Source organism: Anolis carolinensis, unplaced genomic scaffold (assembly GCF_035594765.1).
Source record: "Anolis carolinensis isolate JA03-04 unplaced genomic scaffold, rAnoCar3.1.pri scaffold_15, whole genome shotgun sequence".
NCBI lineage: Eukaryota > Metazoa > Chordata > Lepidosauria > Squamata > Dactyloidae > Anolis > Anolis carolinensis.
The window spans coordinates 10,728,731-10,753,019 of NW_026943826.1; the positions used below are offsets into that span (position 1 = coordinate 10,728,731).

Consider the following 24,289-nt stretch of genomic DNA (forward strand, 5'->3'; position numbering starts at 1 on the left):
TTGGAAATGGGGAGTCATGCGGAACCCATCACATGCGGAAAACATCAATGTAATAATAATAATAATAATAATAATAATAATAATAATAATAATAATAATATTAATTAATAATAATACATCACACAGTCCTAGACACTTGGGAAGTGTTCGACTTGTGGTTTTGTGGAACGAAATCCAGCATGTCTGTCTTGTTTGCTGTGTCATACAACATCGTTGTGTCAATAATAATAATAATAATAATAATAGTCCTAGACACTTGGGAAGTGTTCGACTTGTGATTTTGTGATAAGAAATCCAGCATATCTATCTTGTTTGTGTCATACAATAATAATAATAATAATAATAATAATAATAATAATAATAATAATAATAATAATAATAATAATAACGCAAAGCTACTGTGGGACTTTCGAATCCAGACTGACAGAGTTCTGGAACACAACACACCAGACATCACAGTTGTGGAAAAGAAAAAGGTTTGGATCATTGATGTCGCCATCCCAGGTGACAGTCGCATTGATGAAAAACAACAGGAAAGACTCAGCCGCTCTCAGGACCTCAAGATTGAACTCCAAAGACTCTGGCAGAAACCAGTGCAGGTGGTCCCGGTGGTGATCGGCACATTAGGTGCCGTGCCAAAAGATCTCAGCCGGCATTTGGAAACAATAGACATTGACAAAATTACGATCTGCCAGCTGCAAAAGGCCACCCTACTGGGATCTGCACGCATCATCCGAAAATACATCACACAGTCCTAGACACTTGGGAAGTGTTTGACTTGTGATTTTGTGAAACGAAATCCAGCATATCTATCTTGTTTTCTGCGTCGAGACTATGTCATTGTGTCAATAATAATAATAATAATAATAATAATAATAATAATAATAATAATAATAATAATAATATACTTTATTTATATTCTGCCCTTCTTCCCCTAAGGGACTCAGAGCAGATTATAGCATTTACATACTGAGGCAAACATTCAATGCCTTTAGAATCACATGAGATACACAAACAAAGGCAAGGCTTCTTCTGTTATTTCCAGCATCTGGATGCAGGACCTTTGGACATGTTCATAGCATGTTATAGTGAACTATAACCTGCAATGTCATTGGTATCTCCTGAGTTGTGACAGCTATAGCTATTGGGGCAAGTGGGAGCCTGTCTGTGTAAGTGGACACCCCAGACACACAAATACATACATAGGGGACATCTACGTTCACATCAAAGGACCCACACTGGGGAGAAACCCTATACTTATCCAGCTCATCTCCATTTCTAAGCTGAAGAGCCGGCGTTGTCCGTAGACACCTCCAAAGTCATGACTGCATGGAGCGCCGTTACCTTCCCACCGGAGCGATACCTATTGATCTACTCACATTTGCATGTTTTCGAACTACTATGTTGGCAGAAGCTGGGGCTAACAGTGGAAGCTCACTCCACTCCCTGGATTCAAACCAGTGGCCTTTCGGTCAGCAAGTTCAGCAGCTCAGCCCTGTAACACACTGTGCCACCGGGGGCTTCATTTTATTATGTGTATAGATTATTATTAAATAATTAAATTAAATATTTTTAAATAATAATAGTATTAGAAAATAGGAAATTAACATGAATATATCTATATCTATCTCTTATCTATTTGATTTGAACCAGTGGCCTTTCGGCCAGCAAGTTCAGCAGCTCAGCACTTTAACACACTGCGCCACCGCGGGCTCCATTTTATTATGTGTCTAGATTATTATTAAATAATTAAATTAAATATTTTTAAATAATAATAGCATTAGAAAATAGGAAATTAACATGAATATATCTATATCTATATCTATTTGATTTGAACCAGTGACCTTTCGGCCAGCAAGTTCAGCAGCTCAGCACTTTAACACACTGCGCCACCGCGGGCTCCATTTTATTATGTGTATAGATTATTATTAAATAATTAAATTAAATATTATTAAATAATAATAGGATTAGAAAATAGGAAAATAACATGAATATCTATATCTCTCTATATATATTTGATTTGAACCAGTGACCTTTTGGTCAGCAAGTTCAGCAGCTCAGCCCTGTAACACACTGCGCCATCGGGGGCTTCATTTTATTATGTGTATAGATTATTATTAAATAATTAAATTAAATATTATTAAATAATAATAGCATTAGAAAATAGGAAATTAACATGAATATCTATCTATCCATATCTATCTATCTATCTACATATGAGAGAGACAAGGAATAGAAATAATAAAGTTTTATTATTTATTATTATTATAAAGCCAAAAGGGATGGAAGGACCTCAAAAGCTTCCATTCAAATGAATGAAACCAATGGGAAACTCAGGCTGCAATGCTCAGGCGTAGCCACTGGATGGAGGCAGAGAGCAAACCTGCTCTTTGGCTCCCTCCTGTGACCATGTCTCAGTATTGCAGCCTCCTATTTGCTACATTCATTTCAATGGGACATTTTGGAAGCCAAATGCATGAGTTTGTGGGTGAACTACAACTCATGCCAGCTTAATCCCTGATGAGAAACTCCAGCAGGACTTAAACGTTTGTTATGTTGGGCAAGTTTGCTCTGGATGCATCATCGGTGGGGTTGAGTGTGCTCTCTGGATGTAGGGTGAACTACAACTCCCACTATCGTGAGTCAATTCTCTCAAACCCCCCCAGGAGGTTGAATTAGCCATGGGGGTTCTGTATGCCAAGTTTGATCCACGTCCATCATCGATGTAGATATTATATACATTATAGAGGTATTATAGACATTCGGCGCTCAACTGTAGGCCCTGCAAGCTGGGCCTATGAGACATTGACTGCTCAATGCTTGTCCAGGGTCAACGCTCATAGGCCCAGCAGGCAGGACCTACAAGCATCAAGTGTTTGGCGCTCGACTGCAGGTCTTGCGAGCTGGGCCTATGAGACATCGAGCGCTCAATGCTTGTACAGAGCCTACAGTCAAGCGCTCAACGCTCATAGGCTCAGCAGGCAGGACCTACAAGCATCAAGTGTTTGGCGCTCGACTGCAGGTCTTGCGAGCTGGGCCTATGAGACATCGAGCGCTCAATGCTTGTACAGAGCCTACAGTCAAGCGCTCAACGCTCATAGGCTCAGCAGGCAGGACCTACAAGCATCAAGTGTTTGGCGCTCGACTGCAGGTCTTGCGAGCTGGGCCTATGAGACATCGAGCGCTCAATGCTTGTACAGAGCCTACAGTCAAGCGCTCAACGCTCATAGGCTCAGCAGGCAGGACCTACAAGCATCAAGTGTTTGGCGCTCGACTGCAGGTCTTGCGAGCTGGGCCTATGAGACATCGAGCGCTCAATGCTTGTACAGAGCCTACAGTCAAGCGCTCAACGCTCATAGGCCCGGCAGGCAGGACCTACAAGCATCAAGTGTTTGGCGCTCGACTGTAGGCCCTGCGCACTGGGCCTATGAGACATCAAGAGCTCGATGCTAATACGCCCTGCTTGCAGGGTCTACATCTGGTGGAAGTGGGAGCTTGTCTGTGTAAGTGGACACCCCAGACACACACATATATACATATTTTCACTTTTATTGTGTGTATAGAAGATTATTTATTTACGACATTTACATCCCACCCTTCTCACCCCGAAGGGGACTCAGAGCAGCCTACAAGTTATATATACATACAATACATTATATTATTAGCATATCATGTATTACTATATTGTACTAGACCACTATACTGCAATATTATTAGTAATATTAAATATAAAATATGTATTCTTATATTGTATTATTATTATTAGTAGTACTGTAGTACAATATATTTATATTGTATTATTATTAGCATCATATTGTATTACAATACTATGATCAATATTATATGTACATGCAATATATTATAATATTATCATATCATATATTATTATATTGTACTAGACCACTGTACTGCAATGTAATTAGTAATATTACATGTAATATATAAAATATATTTTATTATTATTATTATTATCACTGTATTGTATTAAAATAGTGTGATCAATATCATATGTATATACTATATATATTATTAGCATAGCAAAATATTATTATCATATATTACTATATTGCACTAGACCACTGCACTACAATATTAATAGTAATATTACATGTAATATATATAATAATTATATTATTATACTGCATTATTATTATATTGTATTACAATACTATGACCTATATTATATGTACATACAATATATTATATTATTACCATAGCACAATATTAGTATCCTATATTACTGTATTGCACTAGACCACTATACTGCAATATTAGTAATGTTACATGTAATATATAAAATATTGTACTTATATTGTATTATTATTATTGTACTGTATTACATTATATCATCAATATTATATGTATATAATATAATATAATATAGCATAGCACAATATTACTATCCTATATTACTATATTGCACTAGACCACTGTACTGCAATATTAGTAATAGTAAATGTAATATATATATATATAATACTATATGTGCATATAATATATTATATTAAAAGCATATCATATATTACTATTGCTGCAATATTATTAATAATATTACATATAATATATATGTAATTTTATACTTGTATTATTATTAGTATTATACTGTATTACCATAGTATGATCAAATTATAGGTGCATATATTATATTAATAGCATTTCATATATTACAATTGCTGCAATATTATTAGTTATATAATAAAATATTATACTTATATTGTATTCTTTTTCTTATTATTGTATTACATTATAGTATTATTAATATTATATGTATATACAATATATTATATTATTTTATTATAAATTAAGTTGTATATTATATACTATATATATATATATATATATATATATATATATATATAAACATAGTAATATTATACTGTACTACAATAGTATGATCAAATTATAGGTGCATATATTATATTAAGAGCATATCATATATTACAATTGCTGCAATATTATTAGTTGTAGAATAAAATATTATACTTATATTGTATTCTTATTCTTTATTGTATTACATTATACTATTATATTATTATTATTATTATATAATAAAATATTATACTTATATTGTATTCTTATTATTGTATTACATTATAGTATTGTTAATATTATATGTATATGCAATATATTATATTATTATATATTATTATAAATTAAGTTGTATATTATATACTATATATATAAGCATAGTAATATTATGCTGTATTACAATAGTATGATCAAATTATAGGTGCATATATTATATTAATAGCATATCATATATTACAATTGCTGCAATATTATTAGTTATATAATAAAATATTATACTTATATTGTATTCTTATTATTGTATTGCATTATAGTATTATTGATATTATATGTATATACAATATATTATATTATTTTATTATAAATTAAGTTGTATATTATATACTATATATACTGTATATATATAAGCATAGGGTATTATTAGTTATATAATAAAATATTATACTTATATTGTATTCTTATTATTGTATTGCATTATACTATTATATTATTATTATTATATTATTATTATATAATAAAATATTATACTTATATTGTATTCTTATTATTGTATTGCATTATAGTATTATTGATATTATATGTATATACAATATATTATATTATTTTATTATAAATTAAGTTGTATATTATATACTATATATACTGTATATATATAAGCATAGGGTATTATTAGTTATATAATAAAATATTATACTTATATTGTATTCTTATTATTGTATTACATTATACTATTATATTATTATTATTATTATTATATAATAAAATATTATACTTACATTGTATTCTTATTCTTATTATTGTATTGCATTATAGTATTATTGATATTACATGTATATACAATATATTATATTATTTTATTATAAATTAAGTTGTATATTATATACTATATATACTGTATATATATAAGCATAGGGTATTATTAGTTATATAATAAAATATTATACTTATATTGTATTCTTATTATTGTATTACATTATACTATTATATTATTATTATTATATAATAAAATATTATACTTATATTGTATTCTTATTATTGTATTACATTATACTATTATATTATTATTATTATATTATTATTATTATATAATAAAATATTATACTTATATTGTATTCTTATTATTGTATTACATTATACTATTATATTATTATTATATTATTATTATATAATAAAATATTATACTTATATTGTATTCTTATTCTTATTATTGTATTGCATTATAGTATTATTGATATTATATGTATATACAATATATTATATTATTTTATTATAAATTAAGTTGTATATTATATACTATATATACTGTAAATATATAAGCATAGGGTATTATTAGTTATATAATAAAATATTATACTTATATTGTATTCTTATTATTGTATTACATTATAATATTATATTATTATTATTATATAATAAAATATTATACTTATATTGTATTCTTATTATTGTATTACATTATACTATTATATTATTATTATATTATTATTATATAATAAAATATTATACTTATATTGTATTCTTATTATTGTATTACATTATACTATTATATTATTATTATATTATTATTATATAATAAAATATTATACTTATATTGTATTCTTATTATTGTATTACATTATACTATTATATTATTATTATATTATTATTATTATATAATAAAATATTATACTTATATTGTATTCTTATTCTTATTATTGTATTGCATTATAGTATTCTTGATATTATATGTATATACAATATATTATATTATTTTATTATAAATTAAGTTGTATATTATATACTATATATACTGTATATATATAAGCATAGGGTATTATTAGTTATATAATAAAATATTATACTTATATTGTATTCTTATTATTGTATTACATTATACTATTATATTATTATTATATTATTATTATATAATAAAATATTATACTTATATTGTATTCTTATTATTGTATTACATTATACTATTATATTATTATTATATTATTATTATATAATAAAATATTATACTTATATTGTATTCTTATTATTGTATTACATTATACTATTATATTATTATTATATTATTATTATATAATAAAATATTATACTTATATTGTATTCTTATTATTGTATTACATTATACTATTATATTATTATTATTATATTATTATTATTATATAATAAAATATTATACTTATATTGTATTCTTATTATTGTATTACATTATACTATTATATTATTATTATTATATTATTATTATTATATAATAAAATATTATACTTATATTGTATTCTTATTCTTATTATTGTATTGCATTATAGTATTATTAATATTATATGTATATACAATATATTATATTATAAGCCTGGCATAATATTAGACTTATCTCTGTTTGTTTACTTTGATCCTGCCTTTGGCTTCCTTCCTGGTTTTAAGATGCAAATCTATGCGCATAAATTTGCATGGCTAATGAGGGCGGCCGAGCGGGTCGATGAATCCAAGATGGCGGAGCGCGGCGGGCGAAGCGGCGGCCGGAGAGGCGGCGGGGCCGGCGTGGCTTCCGGAGGCGGCGGCCTGGACAAGAGCATCACCCTCCCGCCGGACGAGATCTTCCGCAACCTCGAGAACGCCAAGCGCTTCGCCATCGATATCGGTGAGCGCCCGGGCGCGGCCTTTTCCCGCCGCCACCGTCGTCGCCTTCCTTCCCTGAGGGAGAGAACTGAGGCAAGACAAGCGCTGCGCAAAGCACGCCGGGAAGTGAAGTCCTCAGCCCTTGCTTCGCCTTTGCTGTCAAGGGGACGCGGACTCCAATTCCCGGCGTGCACTGCGAAGTTGCAGGAGGAGCGGGCGGCGCGGGGGCCGACGGGAAAAGTAGTCCTTGTCTCCATTTACCGCTATAGCATTAGGGCGCGAAAAGACTACAAATCCCAGTGTGTTTAGCGCGCAACCTGAGAAGGATAAACAAGGTTCCTTCAAGGGCCTTTGGTACAATTCTAATTCGAGTGAGGGAAAGCCCAAATGAGGGAAATATTTATTTATCAGTTGTAATGTATTTTAAAACATAAACAAAGTTAAAAACTAGGCATTATACTATATATATATATATATATTATTGCTATAAGAAGGTGGTCTGTGGTTTGTTTTTAGCATTGAGTAGCCTTGCAGCTTCAAAGCCTAGCTGCTTCCCGCCTGGGGGAAATCTTTGGTTGGAAGGTGTTAGCTGGCCCTGATTGGCGTGAGAGCCATAGCAAGAAGTGTGAATGTTGCCATTGGCCAGCTTGATTGGCATTGAGTAGCCTCGCAGCTTCAAAGCCTGGCTGCTTCCCGCCTGGGGGAAATCTTTGGTTGGAAGATGTTAGCTGGCCCTGGTTGGCGTGCAGAGCCATAGCAAGAAGTGTGAATGTAGTTATTGGCCAGCTTGATTAGCATTGAGTAGCCTCGCAGCTTCAAAGCCTGGCTGCTCCCTACCCAGGGAAATCTTTGGTTGGAAGGTGTTAGCTGGCCCTGGTTGGCGTGCAGAGCCATAGCAAGAAGTGTGAATGTAGTTATTGGCCGGCTTGATTAGCATTGAGTAGCCTCGCAGCTTCAAAGCCTGGCTGCTCCCTACCTGGGGAAATCTTTGGTTGGAAGGTGTTAGCTGGCCCTGGTTGGCGTGCAGAGCCATAGCAAGAAGTGTGAATGTAGCTATTGGCTGGCTTGATTAGCATTGAGTAGCCTCGCAGCTTCAAAGCCTGGCTGCTTCCCGCCTGGGGGAAATCTTTGGGAGGTGTTAGCTGGCCCTGATTGACGTTGAAGGCCCCGAAGAGGCTGCGGTCTGGCACCCTTGACATGCAGAGCCATGGCAAGAAGTGTGAATGTTGCCATTGGCCAGCTTGGTTAGCACTGAGTAGCCTCGCAGCTTCAAAGCCTGGCTGCTTCCTACCCGGGGGAAATCTTCGGTTGGGAGGTGTGAGCTGGCCCTGATTGACGTTGAAGGCGGAAGGGAGCTTCAGTGGCAGGAGGTTATGGATATTGTTAAATGGTGCTTGCTGTATATTTTAAAATTATTTTTATTAGATATGTTAATTGGGTTTTTTATATCGGGGTATGACATTTTGACTGATTGCATATTGTGGTCGGATGTATTTTTATTAATTTTATACGTTGTGCGCTGCTTTGAATCCCACACACAGGAGAAAAGCGAGATAGAAATGAATAAATATTATTATTAATAATAATAATAATAATAGCAACAACAATAAAATAATAATAATAATAATAATAATAATAATAAGAGTGCAGTCTGTTCATGCCTTCCAAGCCACCCTGCCTTTCATGTGCCCAGGAGGGTTTCTCATCAGTTACCAGCCATGGATTGTTGTTCTGGGTTTTAGCCTGCCACTTTTGGACTCTTGCTTGCTGGGGTGTTCCTGCGAGTATCTCTGTGGAGCTTAGGAAGCTGTTTCTGGATTTTTCGCAGGTGGGTCATTAGCCAAACTGGCGTATTATTCGACGGTGCAACATAAAGTCGCCCGAGTGCGCTCTTTCGATCAGACTGGGAAGGTAAGGCGAGGGTTTCGTTGTCCTTTGGCATCAATCATATACAGTGCTATTGAAATAGTGTAATCATAATTATAATTAATCATCTGGTTTGATCTGGAGGAGACGAGCTTGCTTTCTGCTGCTCTGGAGTCTAGGACTTAGAGCATTAATAGTAATAATAATAATAATAATAACAACAACAACTCTTGGAAGGTGTTCGACTTGTGATTTTGTGATACAAAATCCAGCATACAGATCTCGTTTGCTGTGTCATACTCTTGTCTTGGTGTCATTATTATTATTATTATTATTATTATCATCACATCATCATCACATTATTATTATTATTATCATATTATTATTATTATCATTATCACACAGTCCTAAACACTTGGGAAGGGTTCGACTTGTGATTTTGTGATACGAAATACAGCATATAGATCTCGTTTGCTGTGTCATATTCTGTCTTTGTGTCATTATTATTATTATCACAGTATTATTATTATTATTATTATTATTATCACACAGTCCTAAACACTTGGAAAGGGTTTGACTTGCGATTTTGTGATACGAAATACAGCATATAGATCTCGTTTGCTGTGTCATACTCTATCTTTGTGTTATTATTATTATTATTATCATCATCATCATCATCACATTATTATTATTATTATTATTATTATTATTATTATTATCATCATCATCACTTAGTCCTAAACACTTGGGAAGAGTTCGACTTGTGATTTTGTGATACGAAATCCATCATATAGATCTCATTTGCTGTGTCATACTATATCTTTTTGTCATTATTATTATTGTTATTATTATTATCACATTATTATTATTATTATTATTACACAGTCCTAAACACTGGGGAAGTGTTTGACTTGTGATTTTGTGATATGAAATCCAGCATATAGATCTCGTTTGCTGTGTCATACTCTTGTCTTGTTGTCATTATTATTATTATTATTATCATCATCACATTATTATTATTATTATTATTATTATTATTATTATTATTATTATCATTATCATTATCACACAGTCCTAAACACTTGGGAAGGGTTTGACTTGTGATTTTGTGATACGAAACCCAGCATATAGATCTCGTTTGCTGTGTCATACTCTTGTCTTGTTGTCATTATTATTATTATTATTATTATTATTATTATTATTATTATCATCACATTATTATTATTATTATTATTATCATTATCATTATCATTATCACACAGTCCTAAACACTTGGGAAGGGTTTGTGATACGAAACCCAGCATATAGATCTCGTTTGCTGTGTCATACTCTATCTTTGTGTCATTATTATTATTATCACATTATTATTATTATTATTATTATTACACAGTCCTAAACACTGGGGAAGTGTTTGACTTGTGATTTTGTGATACGAAATCCAGCATATAGATCTCGTTTGCTGTGTCATACTCTTGTCTTGTTGTCATTATTATTATTATTATTATTATTATTATTATTATTATTATCACCATCATCATCATCACATTATTATTATTATTATTATTATTATCATTATCATTATCATTATCACACAGTCCTAAACACTTGGGAAGGGTTTGACTTGTGATTTTGTGATACGAAACCCAGCATATAGATCTCGTTTGCTGTGTCATACTCTATCTTTGTGTCATTATTATTATTATCACATTATTATAATTATTATTATTATTATCATCACACATTCCTAAACACTTGGGAAGTTTGACTTGTAATTTTGTGATATGAAATCCAGCATATAGATCTCGTTTGCTCTGTCTTTGTGTCAATAATAATAATAATAATAGCTGATGGACAGTTGAATATGCTTTCTGTGGCTCCTTCCCTCGAGGCTCTTAAGCAGAGGCTGGATGGCCATCTGTCGGGAGGGCTTTGGTTGTGCTTTTCCCGCACGGCAAGGGGTTGGACTTTCTTCTTTGGTTGTCGTCTGTCTTTCCTTTGTTGTTCCTCCCAAAAAAGGACATAGAACCCGAGTCGCCGTACGAAATCACCGTCCAAGAGGAGATCACGGCCCGGCTGCACTTCATCAAGTTTGAGAACACCTACATCGAGACCTGCCTGGATTTCATCAAAGACCACCTGGTCAACACGGAAACAAAAGTCATCAAAGCCACCGGCGGCGGGGCCTACAAATTCAAAGACCTGATTGAGAGGAAGCTGGGATTAAAGTACGTTGACATGCCTATGACAGGGGTCCTCAAACATTTAAATATTATTTTTTTAATGATTTTTATTGAGTTTCTACAACACATAACCATTAAAAGCTACAGCATCCAAAAAGAGAAAAGAGAAAAAGAAAAAGAGAGAAAAAAACCCCACACATAAACATTTACATACTTATTGTACTTCCCTTCTTCCCTTTTGGGGATCCATTTAAGTCAACTTTATAATTGTTTTTCAGTCCTGATTGTATTGGTATATCCAAATTAATTCTTCCGTAACAAGGCCTGTTTCTTACTGCATGTCCATATACTTTTTATATTGGTCCCAGTCCGTCTTTTTTATTGGCTGTCCTCTATGCATCTTCAGTAAAAATGTTAGTTCATCCATGTCCCTTATATCTTCAATTTTCTCAAGCCATTCTTCCTTCCCCGGAATTAATTGTGATTTCCAATGTTTTGCATAGATAATCCTTGCACCTGTATTAATATATGTAAACAATTTGTCATCGTTTGCGTTAAATGTTGTTTCTGAGTCTGTCAGATTTAGTAAATAGTATTCTGGTTTCATTGGAAATTTTTTCCCTAATATTTTCTGAGATTCTGTATGATTCATTTTCCAGAATTTACCAGCCTCGTTACATGTCCACCAAACATGATAGTACGATCCAATGTGGTCTTTACATTTCCAGCAGGAGTTTTGAGTTCCCTTATACATTTTCCCTAACTTTTGGGGTGTAATATACCACCTATGGAAGGATTTCAACCAATTATTATTACAATATTATTATATTGTGTTTTTATTAGTATTATATTGTATTACATTATAATTTTAGTATCAATATTATATGCATACACAATACAGTATTAGCATAGCACAATATTAGCATTATATATTACTACATATTAATATTATTATACTGTGTTATTAGTATTATATTGTATTACATTATAATTTTAGTATCAATATTATATGCATACACAATACAGTATTAGCATAGCACAAAATTAGCATTATATATTACTACATATTAATATTATTATACTGTGTTATTAGTATTATATTGTATTACAATATTGTGCTATGCTAATAATATATTGTATGTACATATAATATCGATAATGATATTATAATGTAATACAATATAATACTAATAACACAGTATAATAATATTAATATGTAGTAATATATAATGCTAATATTGTGCTATGCTAATAATAGAATATATTGTATTACATTATAATATTATCAATATTATATGTACATACAATATATTCTATTATTAGCATAGCACAATATTAGCATTATATATTACTATATATTAATATTATTATAGTGTGTTATTATTAGTATTATATTGTATTACATTATAATATCATTATCAATATTATATGTACATACAATCAGCATAGCACAATATAAGCATTAAATATTGCTATATATTAATATTATTATATTGTGTTAGTATTATTGTATTACATTATAATATCATTATCAATATTATATGTACATACAATATATTCTATTATTATCATAGCACAATATAAGCATTAAATATTGCTATATATTAATATTATTATATTGTGTTATTAGTATTATTGTATTACATTATAATATCATTATCAATATTATATGTACTTACAATTGGCATAGCACAATATTAGCATTATATATTACTATGTATTAATATTACTATTTTGTGTTATTATTAGTATTATATTGTATTACATTATAATATCATTATCAATATTATATGTAGATACAACATATTCTATTAATAGCATAGCACAAAATTAGCATTATATATTACTATATTTTTGTACTATAGCAATATACTATAATATTAGTAATATTACATGTAATTTATAATATACAATTGTAATAGTGTATTATTAATAGTAGTATTATATGGTATTACATTATAATATTAGTATCAATATTATATGCATACACAATACAGTATTAGCATAGCACAATATTAGCATTATATATTACTATACATTAATATATTGTGTTATTATTAGTATTATATTGTATTACATTATAATACCATTATCAATATTATATGTACATACAATATATTTTATTATTGGCATAGCACAATATTAGCATTATATATTACTATATATTAATATTATTATATTGTTTTATTATTAGTATTATATTATACTGCTAGGTTGGCAGAAGCTGGGGCTAACAGCGGGTGCTCATTCCGCTCCCTGGATTCGAACCTGCGACCTTTCGGTCCGCAACTTCAGCAGCTCAGCGCTTTAACACACTGCGCCAACCTGATAGGTTTACTGTATGTTGGTTAAAATTGTTTATATTTTTAAATATTGTATTGTTCTTTCATTTAGTAATATTGTGCTATGGGAATAATATGATATATTGTGTATGCATATAATATTGATACAAATATTATAATGTAATACCATATAATACTAATAATAATAATACACTATTACAATTATATATTATATATTACATCTAATATTACTAATAATATTATAGTATATTGCTATAGTACAATATAGTAATATATAATGCTAATATCGTACTATGCTAATAACAGAATATATTGTACTAGCTGTGCCCGGCCACGCGTTGCTGTGGCAAAGTGGTGGTGGTATTGGTTAAAAATTGTTGTGTAATTTTTATTTGACGTTATTTGTATTTTTTTAATTAATTTTATTGTAAGTTATCTTTTTATTTATTATATTTTATTATTTTATTGTATTAATTTTTAGTGTTTTAAATTATTTTTAGTGTTTTTTATTATTTTTTATTGGGTTGCTAGGAGACCAAGTTGGAGGAGCTTAGCCTTCTAACTGGCAGCAATTTGATAAAAGCAAATATTCCTCTCTCTCTAATTAGGACTTTATTTTTCTTTTCTTTTTGTTGTATCAACCTAGAGGCGTGGATGATGGGTTGTGTTGTCAAATTTCAAGGTTGGGGGGCCTGTGTTTTTGTTGTTTTGTGGGTCGCCGTGATGCCATCACTCTTTTATATATATATAGATGTACATATAATATTGATAATGATATTATAATGTAATACAATACAATACTAATAATAACACAATATAATAATATTAATACATAGATCAATAGGTACTGCTCCGGCGGGAAGGTAACGGCGTTCCATGCAGTCATGGCCTTGGAGGTGTCTACGGACAACGCCGGCTCTTTGGCTTAGAAATGGAGATGAGCACCAACCCCCAGACAAATTGTAAAACAAAAAACCCCGACTTGTGTCTTCTACCTTTTCAGGTTAGATAAAGAAGACGTCATGACTTGCTTAATTAAAGGATGTAACTTTGTGCTCAAGAACATCCCCAACGAGGCCTTTGTGTACATGAAGGACGCGGATCCTGAGTTCCGGTTTCAGATGAACCATCCACACATTTTCCCCTATTTGCTTGTTAATATTGGATCTGGGGTGTCTATAGTCAAGGTAGGTCCAAGTCCATTTACTATTATTATTATTATTATTATTATTATTGTTAGTCACCGTTACTATTATTTGTATTATTGCAGATCCGTTGTGCTGTCTTCCAAATCTATTATTCTATATTGTTATTACTATTATTATTGAGGGGCCTTCTCTATAATGCTATATAACAATAACAACAACAACAACAACAACAATAATAATAATACATCACACAGTCCTAAACACTTGGGAAGTGTTCGACTTGTGATTTTGTGATACGAAATCCAGCATATCTATCTTGTTTGCTGTGCCATAATAATAATAATAGTAATAATAGTCGTAATAATAATAATAATAATACATCACACAGTCCTAAACACTTGGGAAGTGTTCGACTTGTGATTTTGTGATACGAAATCCAGCATATCTATCTTGTTTGCTGTGTCATAATAATAATAATAGTAATAATAGTCGTAATAATAATAATAATAATAATAATAATACATCACACAGTCCTAAACACTTGGGAAGTATTCGACTTGTGATTTTGTGATACGAAATCCAGCATATCTATCTTGTTTGCTGTGTCATAATAATAATAATAGTAATAATAGTAGTAATAATAATAATAATAATAATAATAATAATACATCACACAGTCCTAAACACTTGGGAAGTGTTCGACTTGTGATTTTGTGATACGAAATCCAGCATATCTATCTTGTTTGCTGTGTCATAATAATAATAATAGTAATAATAGTAGTAGTAGTAATAATAATAATAATAATAATAATAATAATAATACATCACACAGTCCTAAACACTTGGGAAGTGTTCGACTTGTGATTTTGTGATACGAAATCCAGCATATCTATCTTGTTTGCTGTGTCATAATAATAATAATAGTAATAATAGTAGTAATAATAATAATAATAATAGTAATAATAATAATAATACATCACACAGTCCTAAACACTTGGGAAGTGTTCAACTTGTGATTTTGTGATACGAAATCCAGCATATCTATCTTGTTTGCTGTGTCATACTCTGTCTTTGTGTCAATAATAATAATAATAATAATAATAATGCATTATTATTATTATTATTGACACAAAGACATAGTATATGTATGATATATATACTATGTATATATATGTATGTATTGTCTTTGTGTCAATAATAATAATAATAATAATCCAGCATGTATATCTCATTTCCTGTGTCATACTATGTCTTTGTGTTAATAATAATAATAATAATAATAATAATCCTGCATATATATCTCATTTCCTGTGTCATACTATGTCTTTGTGTTAATAATAATAATAATAATAATAATAATCCTGCATATATATCTCATTTACTGTGTCATACTATGTCTTTGTGTCAATAATAATAATAATCCAGCATATATATCTCATTTCCTGTGTCATACTATGTCTCTGTGTTAATAATAATAATAATAATAATAATAATAATCCTGCATATATATCTCGTTTACAGTGTCATACTATGTCTTTGTGTCAATAATAATAATAATAATAATAATAATCCAGCATATATATCTCATTTCCTGTGTCATACTATGTCTTTATGTCAATAATAATAATAATAATAATAATAATGATCCAGCATATAGATCTCATTTGCTGTGTCATACTATGTCTTTGTGTCAATAATAATAATAATAATAATCCAGCATATAGATCTCATTTCCTGTGTCATACTATGTCTTTGTGTTAATAATAATAATAATAATAATAATCCTGCATATATATCTCGTTTACAGTGTCATACTATGTCTTTGTGTCAATAATAATAATAATAATAATAATAATAATAATAATAATAATATCACACAGTCCTAAACACTTGAGAAGTGTTCGACTTGTGATTTTGTGATACGAAATCCAGTATATACATCTTGTTTGCTGTGTCATATGGTTCATATTGTGTGTGGTTGCAAAATAATAACCGATATTTACCTTTGCTAATCCCCTTTTCTAGGTGGAAACAGAAGATAAGTTTGAATGGATCGGCGGCAGTTCTATTGGCGGAGGCACATTTTGGGGCCTTGGAGCATTGCTTACCAAAACAAAGGTAATATGAGAAAGGACACTTCTGCTTGTCATTATTATTATTATTATTATTATTATTATTATTATTATTGAATGGGATGTCTATGATCCTATGTTTCCCATACAAGCCTATAATTCTAAATAATAATAAAGATAATAATAAGTCATCATATTATGGTGATGATTATGATGATGAAAACTGGGTGGCCCTTTTGGGCTTTCTATGACTTTATGTTGTTGTCGTTATTATTATTATTATTATTATTATTATTATTATTAATGGCATCTTCTGGTCCACTCCATCTCTCTGCTTCAACTGAAGCGGCACATTTCAGCTTCTGTTGTTGTTGTTGTCTGTTGTTGTTGTTGTTGTTGTTATTATTAATGGGATCTTCTTGTCCATCTCTCTGCTTCAACTGAAGCGGCACATTTCAGCTTCTGTTGTTGTTGTTGTCTGTTGTTGTTGTTGTTGTTGTTATTATTAATGGGATCTTCTTGTCCATCTCTCTGCTTCAACTGAAGCGGCACATTTCAGCTTCTGTTGTTGTTGTTGTCTGTTGTTGTTGTTGTTGTTGTTGTTATTGTTATTATTAATGGGATCTTCTTGTCCATCTCTCTGCTTCAACTGAAGCGGCACATTTCAGCTTCTGTTGTTGTTGTTGTTGTCTGTTGTTGTTGTTGTTGTTGTTATTATTAATGGGATCTTCTTGTCCATCTCTCTGCTTCAACTGAAGCGGCACATTTCTCCTGCTGTTGTTGTTGTTATTATTATCATTATTATTATTGTTATTAATAATGGGACCTTCTTGTCCACTTCATCTCTCTGCTTCAACTGAAGTGGCACATTTCTGTTGTTGTTGTTGTTAATAATAATAATAATAATAATAATAATAATAATAATAATAATAGTAATAATAATAATAATAATAATAATGGCATCTTTTGGTCCACTTCATCTCTCTGCTTCAACTGAAACGGCACATTTCTGTTGTTGTTGTTGTTGTTGTTATTATTATCATCATTATTATTATTATTGTTATTAATAATGGGACCTTCTTGTCCACTTCATCTGTCTGCTTCAACTGAAGTGGCACATTTCTGTTGTTGTTAATAATAATAATGATGATGATGATGATGATGATGATGATGATGATGGCATCTTTTGGTCTACTCTGTCTCTCTGCTTCAACTGAAGTGGCACATTGTTGCTGCTGCTGTTGTTGTTATTATTATGATTATTATTTTTATTGATGGCATCTTCTTGTCCACTTGATCATTCTGCTTCAGCTGAAGCGGCACATTTCCGCTGTTGTTGTTGTTGTTGTTATTACTATTATTATTATTAATGGGACATTCTTGTCCACTTAATCTCTCGGCTGCTGCTGCTGCTGTTGTTATTGTTATTGTTATTATTAATATTATTAATAATAATAATGGGACCTTCTGGTCCACTCCATCTCTCTGCTTCAACTGAAGCAGCACATTTCTGTTGTTGTTATTATTATTATTATTATTATTATTATTATTATTATTATTATTAATGGGACCTTCTGGTCCACTCCATCTCTCTGCTTCAACTGAAGCGGCACATTTCTGTTGTTGTTGTTGTTTTGTTGTTGTTAATAATAATAATAATAATAATAATAATGGGACCTTCTTGTCCACTCCATCTCTTTGCTTCAACTGAAGCAGCACATTTCTGCTGCTGTTGTTGTTGTTATTATCCTTATTATTATTATTATTATTATTATTATTAGGACCTTCTTGTCCACTCCATCTCTGCTTCAACGGAAGCAGCACATTTCTGTTGTCGTTATTATTATTATTATTATTATTATTATTATTATTATTATTAATGGGACCTTCTTGTCCACTCCATCTCTCTGCTTCAACGGAAGCAGCACATTTCTATTGTCGTTATTATTATTATTATTATTATTATTATTATTATTATTATTAATGGGACCTTCTGGTCCACTCCAGTTCTTTGCTTTGCCTGAAGCGGCACATTGTTGTCAAATCTCGCCATATATTCCTATTGCAAGGAAGGTGGTGGCCATCTCCACCTCCCTTTGTGTGAATTGCAGAATGAATCAGGATGGATTTCGTTTTGTTTTAGAAATTCGACGAGCTGCTGCATCTGGCTTCGAAGGGTCAGCACACCAATGTCGACATGCTGGTGAAGGACGTCTACGGCGGGGCCTACCAGACCCTTGGCTTGAGCGGAAATCTCATCGCCAGCAGTTTCGGGAAATCTGCCACCGCAGACAAAGGTACGAAGCAAACGAGCCACTCCGAATTTGTGCACAAGCCTAATTCCTAATTGATTCACGGGAATCCTCATAGAGCTAACCATCTATATATATATATATATATATATATATATATATGTATGTATGTATGTATGTATGTACCCTGTTTCCCCGAAAATAAGACAGGGTCTTATATTAATTTTTGCTCCCAAAAATGCACTAGGTCTTATTTTCAGGGGATGTCTTATTTTTCCATGAAGAAGAGCTCACATTTATAACAACAAAATGAACATTTATTATATACTGTAAAGTAGTTGTCATCACAAACCAGCATAACTAGACAAACTATGAATCCTATCATGAATTTCTTGTTACTACCATTATTTACATGTACAACAATCTATGGTACCTCTTGTAATTTAGGTTTCACAAGGTTTCCACGCTGATTTCTCTCTATTCTAGTTTCAACGTAGTCATGAATGATGAATAATATAATATACTATAATAATAATATGATAATATAATAATAATATAATGATATACAATATATTAATGAGATAATATAATATAGGATATAATAATAACAGAAAATGATAATAATATGGTATTAATAGGATAATATAATAATGGGATATAATAACAGAATAGCATAATAATATAATAATAATAGGATAATATAATAGAATAATAGAATGGAATAGAATGATATAAAATATATTAATAGGATAATATAAAATGGAATATAATAATAATAACAGAATATGCTAATAATAATAAAATAATAATATGATAATATAATAGAATAATAGTATAGAATATAATGATATAAAATATATTAATAGGGTAATATAAAATGGAATATAATAATAACAGAATAATAATATAAAAATATAATAGAATAATAATATAATGATATAATAATAATAATAGAAAAATATAATATAATGATTTAAAATATATTAATAGGATAATATAATAATGGGATATAATAATAGTAACAGAATATGATGATAATAATATGGCAATAGAATAATAGTATAAAATAATCAGTTTCATGGCATAGGATAGGAATAAGGATGAGAGGAGAATCCCAATGCGTCCTGTACCTTTAAGGAGCAAAAGCAGCAGCACGAAAGCCCTCTTCCTTCCCTCCCTCCCTCCCACCCTCCCTTGCCCTGGCTCCAGGAGCCAATCAGAAGCCTCTGGGAAGAAGAGAGCATGGCCAGCATGGCCAGGACGGAGAAGGAAGAAACGGCAGCGCAGGCAGCAGCCACGGAAGGTTTTCAAGCCTCGGTGTATGAGTGCTGCTTTAGCCCTGCAGCCATGCTTCCCAATGGAACTCTGCTGCAGCCTTAGCTGCTAGGTCTTACTTTCAGGGGAGGCCTTATATTTGGCAATCCCCCCAAAACCCTGCTAGGTCTTATTCTTTGGGGAGGTCTTATTTTCGGGGAAACACGGTATATATGTATGTATGTATGTATGTATCTTTCTAGACTTTTCCAAAGAAGACATGGCCAAAAGCTTGCTCCACATGATCAGCAACGACATTGGACAACTGGCCTGTCTCTACGCCAAGCTCCACAACCTGAACAAGATCTATTTCGGAGGCTTCTTCATCCGAGGACACCCGGTCACCATGCGCACCATCACCTACAGTATTAATTTCTTCTCCAAGGTAACGGAAAACTTGGGATTTTTTTTTTCACTAGAGAAAATCCTAGGTCAATATAATAATATATAATACCAATATTATCTTATACTAATAATATAATATATTGTATATACATATAATATTGATAAAATAATATAATACATTATAATAATATATAATACTAATGTTATCTTATACTAATAATATAATATATTGTATATACATATAATATTGATAAAATAATATAATACATTATAATAATATATAATACTAATGTTATCTTATACTAATAATATCATATATTGTATATACATATAATATTGATAATATAATGTAATACATTCTAATAATAATATAATAATATAATGTAATACATTCTAATAATATATACTAATATCTTATACTAATAATACAACATATTGTATATACATATAATATTGATAATATAATACCTTATAATAATATATAATACGAATATTATCTTATACTAATAATATAATATATTGTATATACATATAATATTGATAAAATAATATAATACATTATAATAATATATAATACTAATGTTATCTTATACTAATAATATCATATATTGTATATACATATAATATTGATAATATAATGTAATACATTCTAATAATAATATAATAATATAATGTAATACATTCTAATAATATATACTAATATCTTATACTAATAATACAACATATTGTATATACATATAATATTGATAATATAATACCTTATAATAATATATAATACGAATATTATCTTATACTAATAATATAATATATTGTATATACATATAATATTGATAAAATAATATAATACATTATAATAATATATAATACTAATGTTATCTTATACTAATAATATCATATATTGTATATACATATAATATTGATAATATAATGTAATACATTCTAATAATAATATAATAATATAATGTAATACATTCTAATAATATATACTAATATCTTATACTAATAATACAACATATTGTATATACATATAATATTGATAATATAATACCTTATAATAATATATAATACGAATATTATCTTATACTAATAATATAATATATTGTATATACATATAATATTGATAAAATAATATAATACATTATAATAATATATAATACTAATGTTATCTTATACTAATAATATCATATATTGTATATACATATAATATTGATAATATAATGTAATACATTCTAATAATAATATAATAATATAATGTAATACATTCTAATAATATATACTAATATCTTATACTAATAATACAACATATTGTATATACATATAATATTGATAATATAATACATTATAATAATATATAATACGAATATTATCTTATACTAATAATATAATATATTGAATATACATATAATATTGATAATATAATGTAATACATTATAATAATACTAATGTTATCCTATACTAATAATATAATATATTGTATATACATGTAATATTGATAATATAATTAATACATTATTATAATAATAATATAATATATAATACTGATGTTATCTTACACTAATAATATAATATATTGTATATGCATATAATACTGATAGTATAATGTAATACATTATAATAATATATAATACTAATGTTATCCTATACTAATAATATAATAATAATAATATTATGATGTAATACAATGTAATAATAATTATAATTCGCTATTATAATTGTATATTTGTATTACATGCAATATTACTAATAATATTGCGATATACAGTAGAGTCTCACTAATCCAAGCCTCGCTTATCCAAGCCTCTGGATAATCCAAGCCATTTTTGTAGTCAATGTTTTCAATATTTTGGTGCTAAATTCGTAAATACAGTAATTACAACATAACATTACTGAGTATTGAACTACTTTTTCTGTCAAATTTGTTGTATAACATGAAGTTTTGGTGCTTAATTTGTAAAATCATAACTTAATTTGATGTTTAATAGACTTTTCCTTAATCCCTCCTTATCATCCAAGTTATTCGCTTATCCAAGCTTCTGCTGGCCCGTTTAGCTTGGATAAGTGAGACTCTACTGTAGTTGTATAATATAATATATTGTATGTTTATATACTTGTAAACCGCCCTGAGTCCCCTTCAGGGTGAGAAGGGCGGTACAGTAGAGTCTCACTTATCCAACACTCGCTTATCCAACGTTCTGGATTATCCAACACATTTTTGTAGCCAATGTTTTCAATACATCATGATATTTTGGTGCTAAATTTGTAAATACAGTAATTACTACATAGCATTACTGTGTATTGAACTACTTTTTCTGTCAGATTTGTTGTCTAACATGATGTTTTGGTGCTTAATTTGTAAAATCATAACCTAATTTGATGTTTAATTGGCTTTTCCTTAATCTCTCCTTATTATCCAACATATTTGCTTATCCAACGTTCTGCTGGCCGGTTTACGTTGGATAAGTGAGACTCTACTGTATATAAATGTCGCAAATAAATAAATAAATAATATATTGTATATACATATATTGATAATATAATGTAATACATTCTAGTAATTTAATAATATATAATACTAACATTATCCTATGCATATAATATTGATAATATAATGTAATATACGGTAAATGTTACTCATAAATAATAATAATAATAATAATAATAATAATAATAATAATAATAATAATAAAAAAAAAAATAGATCTGAGGTGATAGTTTCCAAGGATTTGTAGAGTGGCTTTAGGATCAGAGCTTTGTGCACCTTTTTCTCTTGTCCTAGATTGGAGTCAATAATAACAGTTTTTTTTTACAAATTTGCAATTTTACTCTAACGTAAACTGTATATGCTTTGCTATTCCACATCTTCGTGTTTTATCTTGCGACAGGGAGACGTCCAGGCTTTGTTCCTGAGACATGAAGGCTACCTGGGAGCCATCGGGGCGTTTTTAAAAGGAGCAGAACAAGACAGTAAGTGCCGTTGCCGTGTCCTGTCACTGTGTTGTCCTGTGGAATCGCACAGACAGACTACAAACAGAGGCACAACTATGTGGCCCAAATGATTCATTGGAACTTATGCCTCAAGTCCCACTAGAAGAAGAAGAAGGAGAGCAAGGGAGGGAGGGAAAAAATGGAGAAGAGGAAGGAGGAAAGAAAGAGGAAGGAAGGAAGGAAGGAGAGAAG

General features: G+C 29.9%; 1 protein-coding gene across 1 annotated transcript in view; it reads left to right on the forward strand.

Moving 5' to 3' along the window:
• Window positions 1–7,469: 7,469 nt before the first annotated feature.
• The window catches only part of pank4 (pantothenate kinase 4 (inactive)), a gene marked incomplete in the record, with an annotated part of 25,194 nt that continues 8,374 nt past the window's right edge, over window positions 7,470–24,289 (forward strand). Inside the window, 8 exon segments of the mRNA XM_062965679.1 lie at window positions 7,470–7,654; window positions 9,461–9,543; window positions 11,515–11,723; window positions 14,985–15,168; window positions 17,155–17,247; window positions 19,345–19,498; window positions 20,971–21,152; window positions 23,995–24,076. Coding sequence (XP_062821749.1) covers window positions 7,471–7,654; window positions 9,461–9,543; window positions 11,515–11,723; window positions 14,985–15,168; window positions 17,155–17,247; window positions 19,345–19,498; window positions 20,971–21,152; window positions 23,995–24,076 — 1,171 coding nt within the window.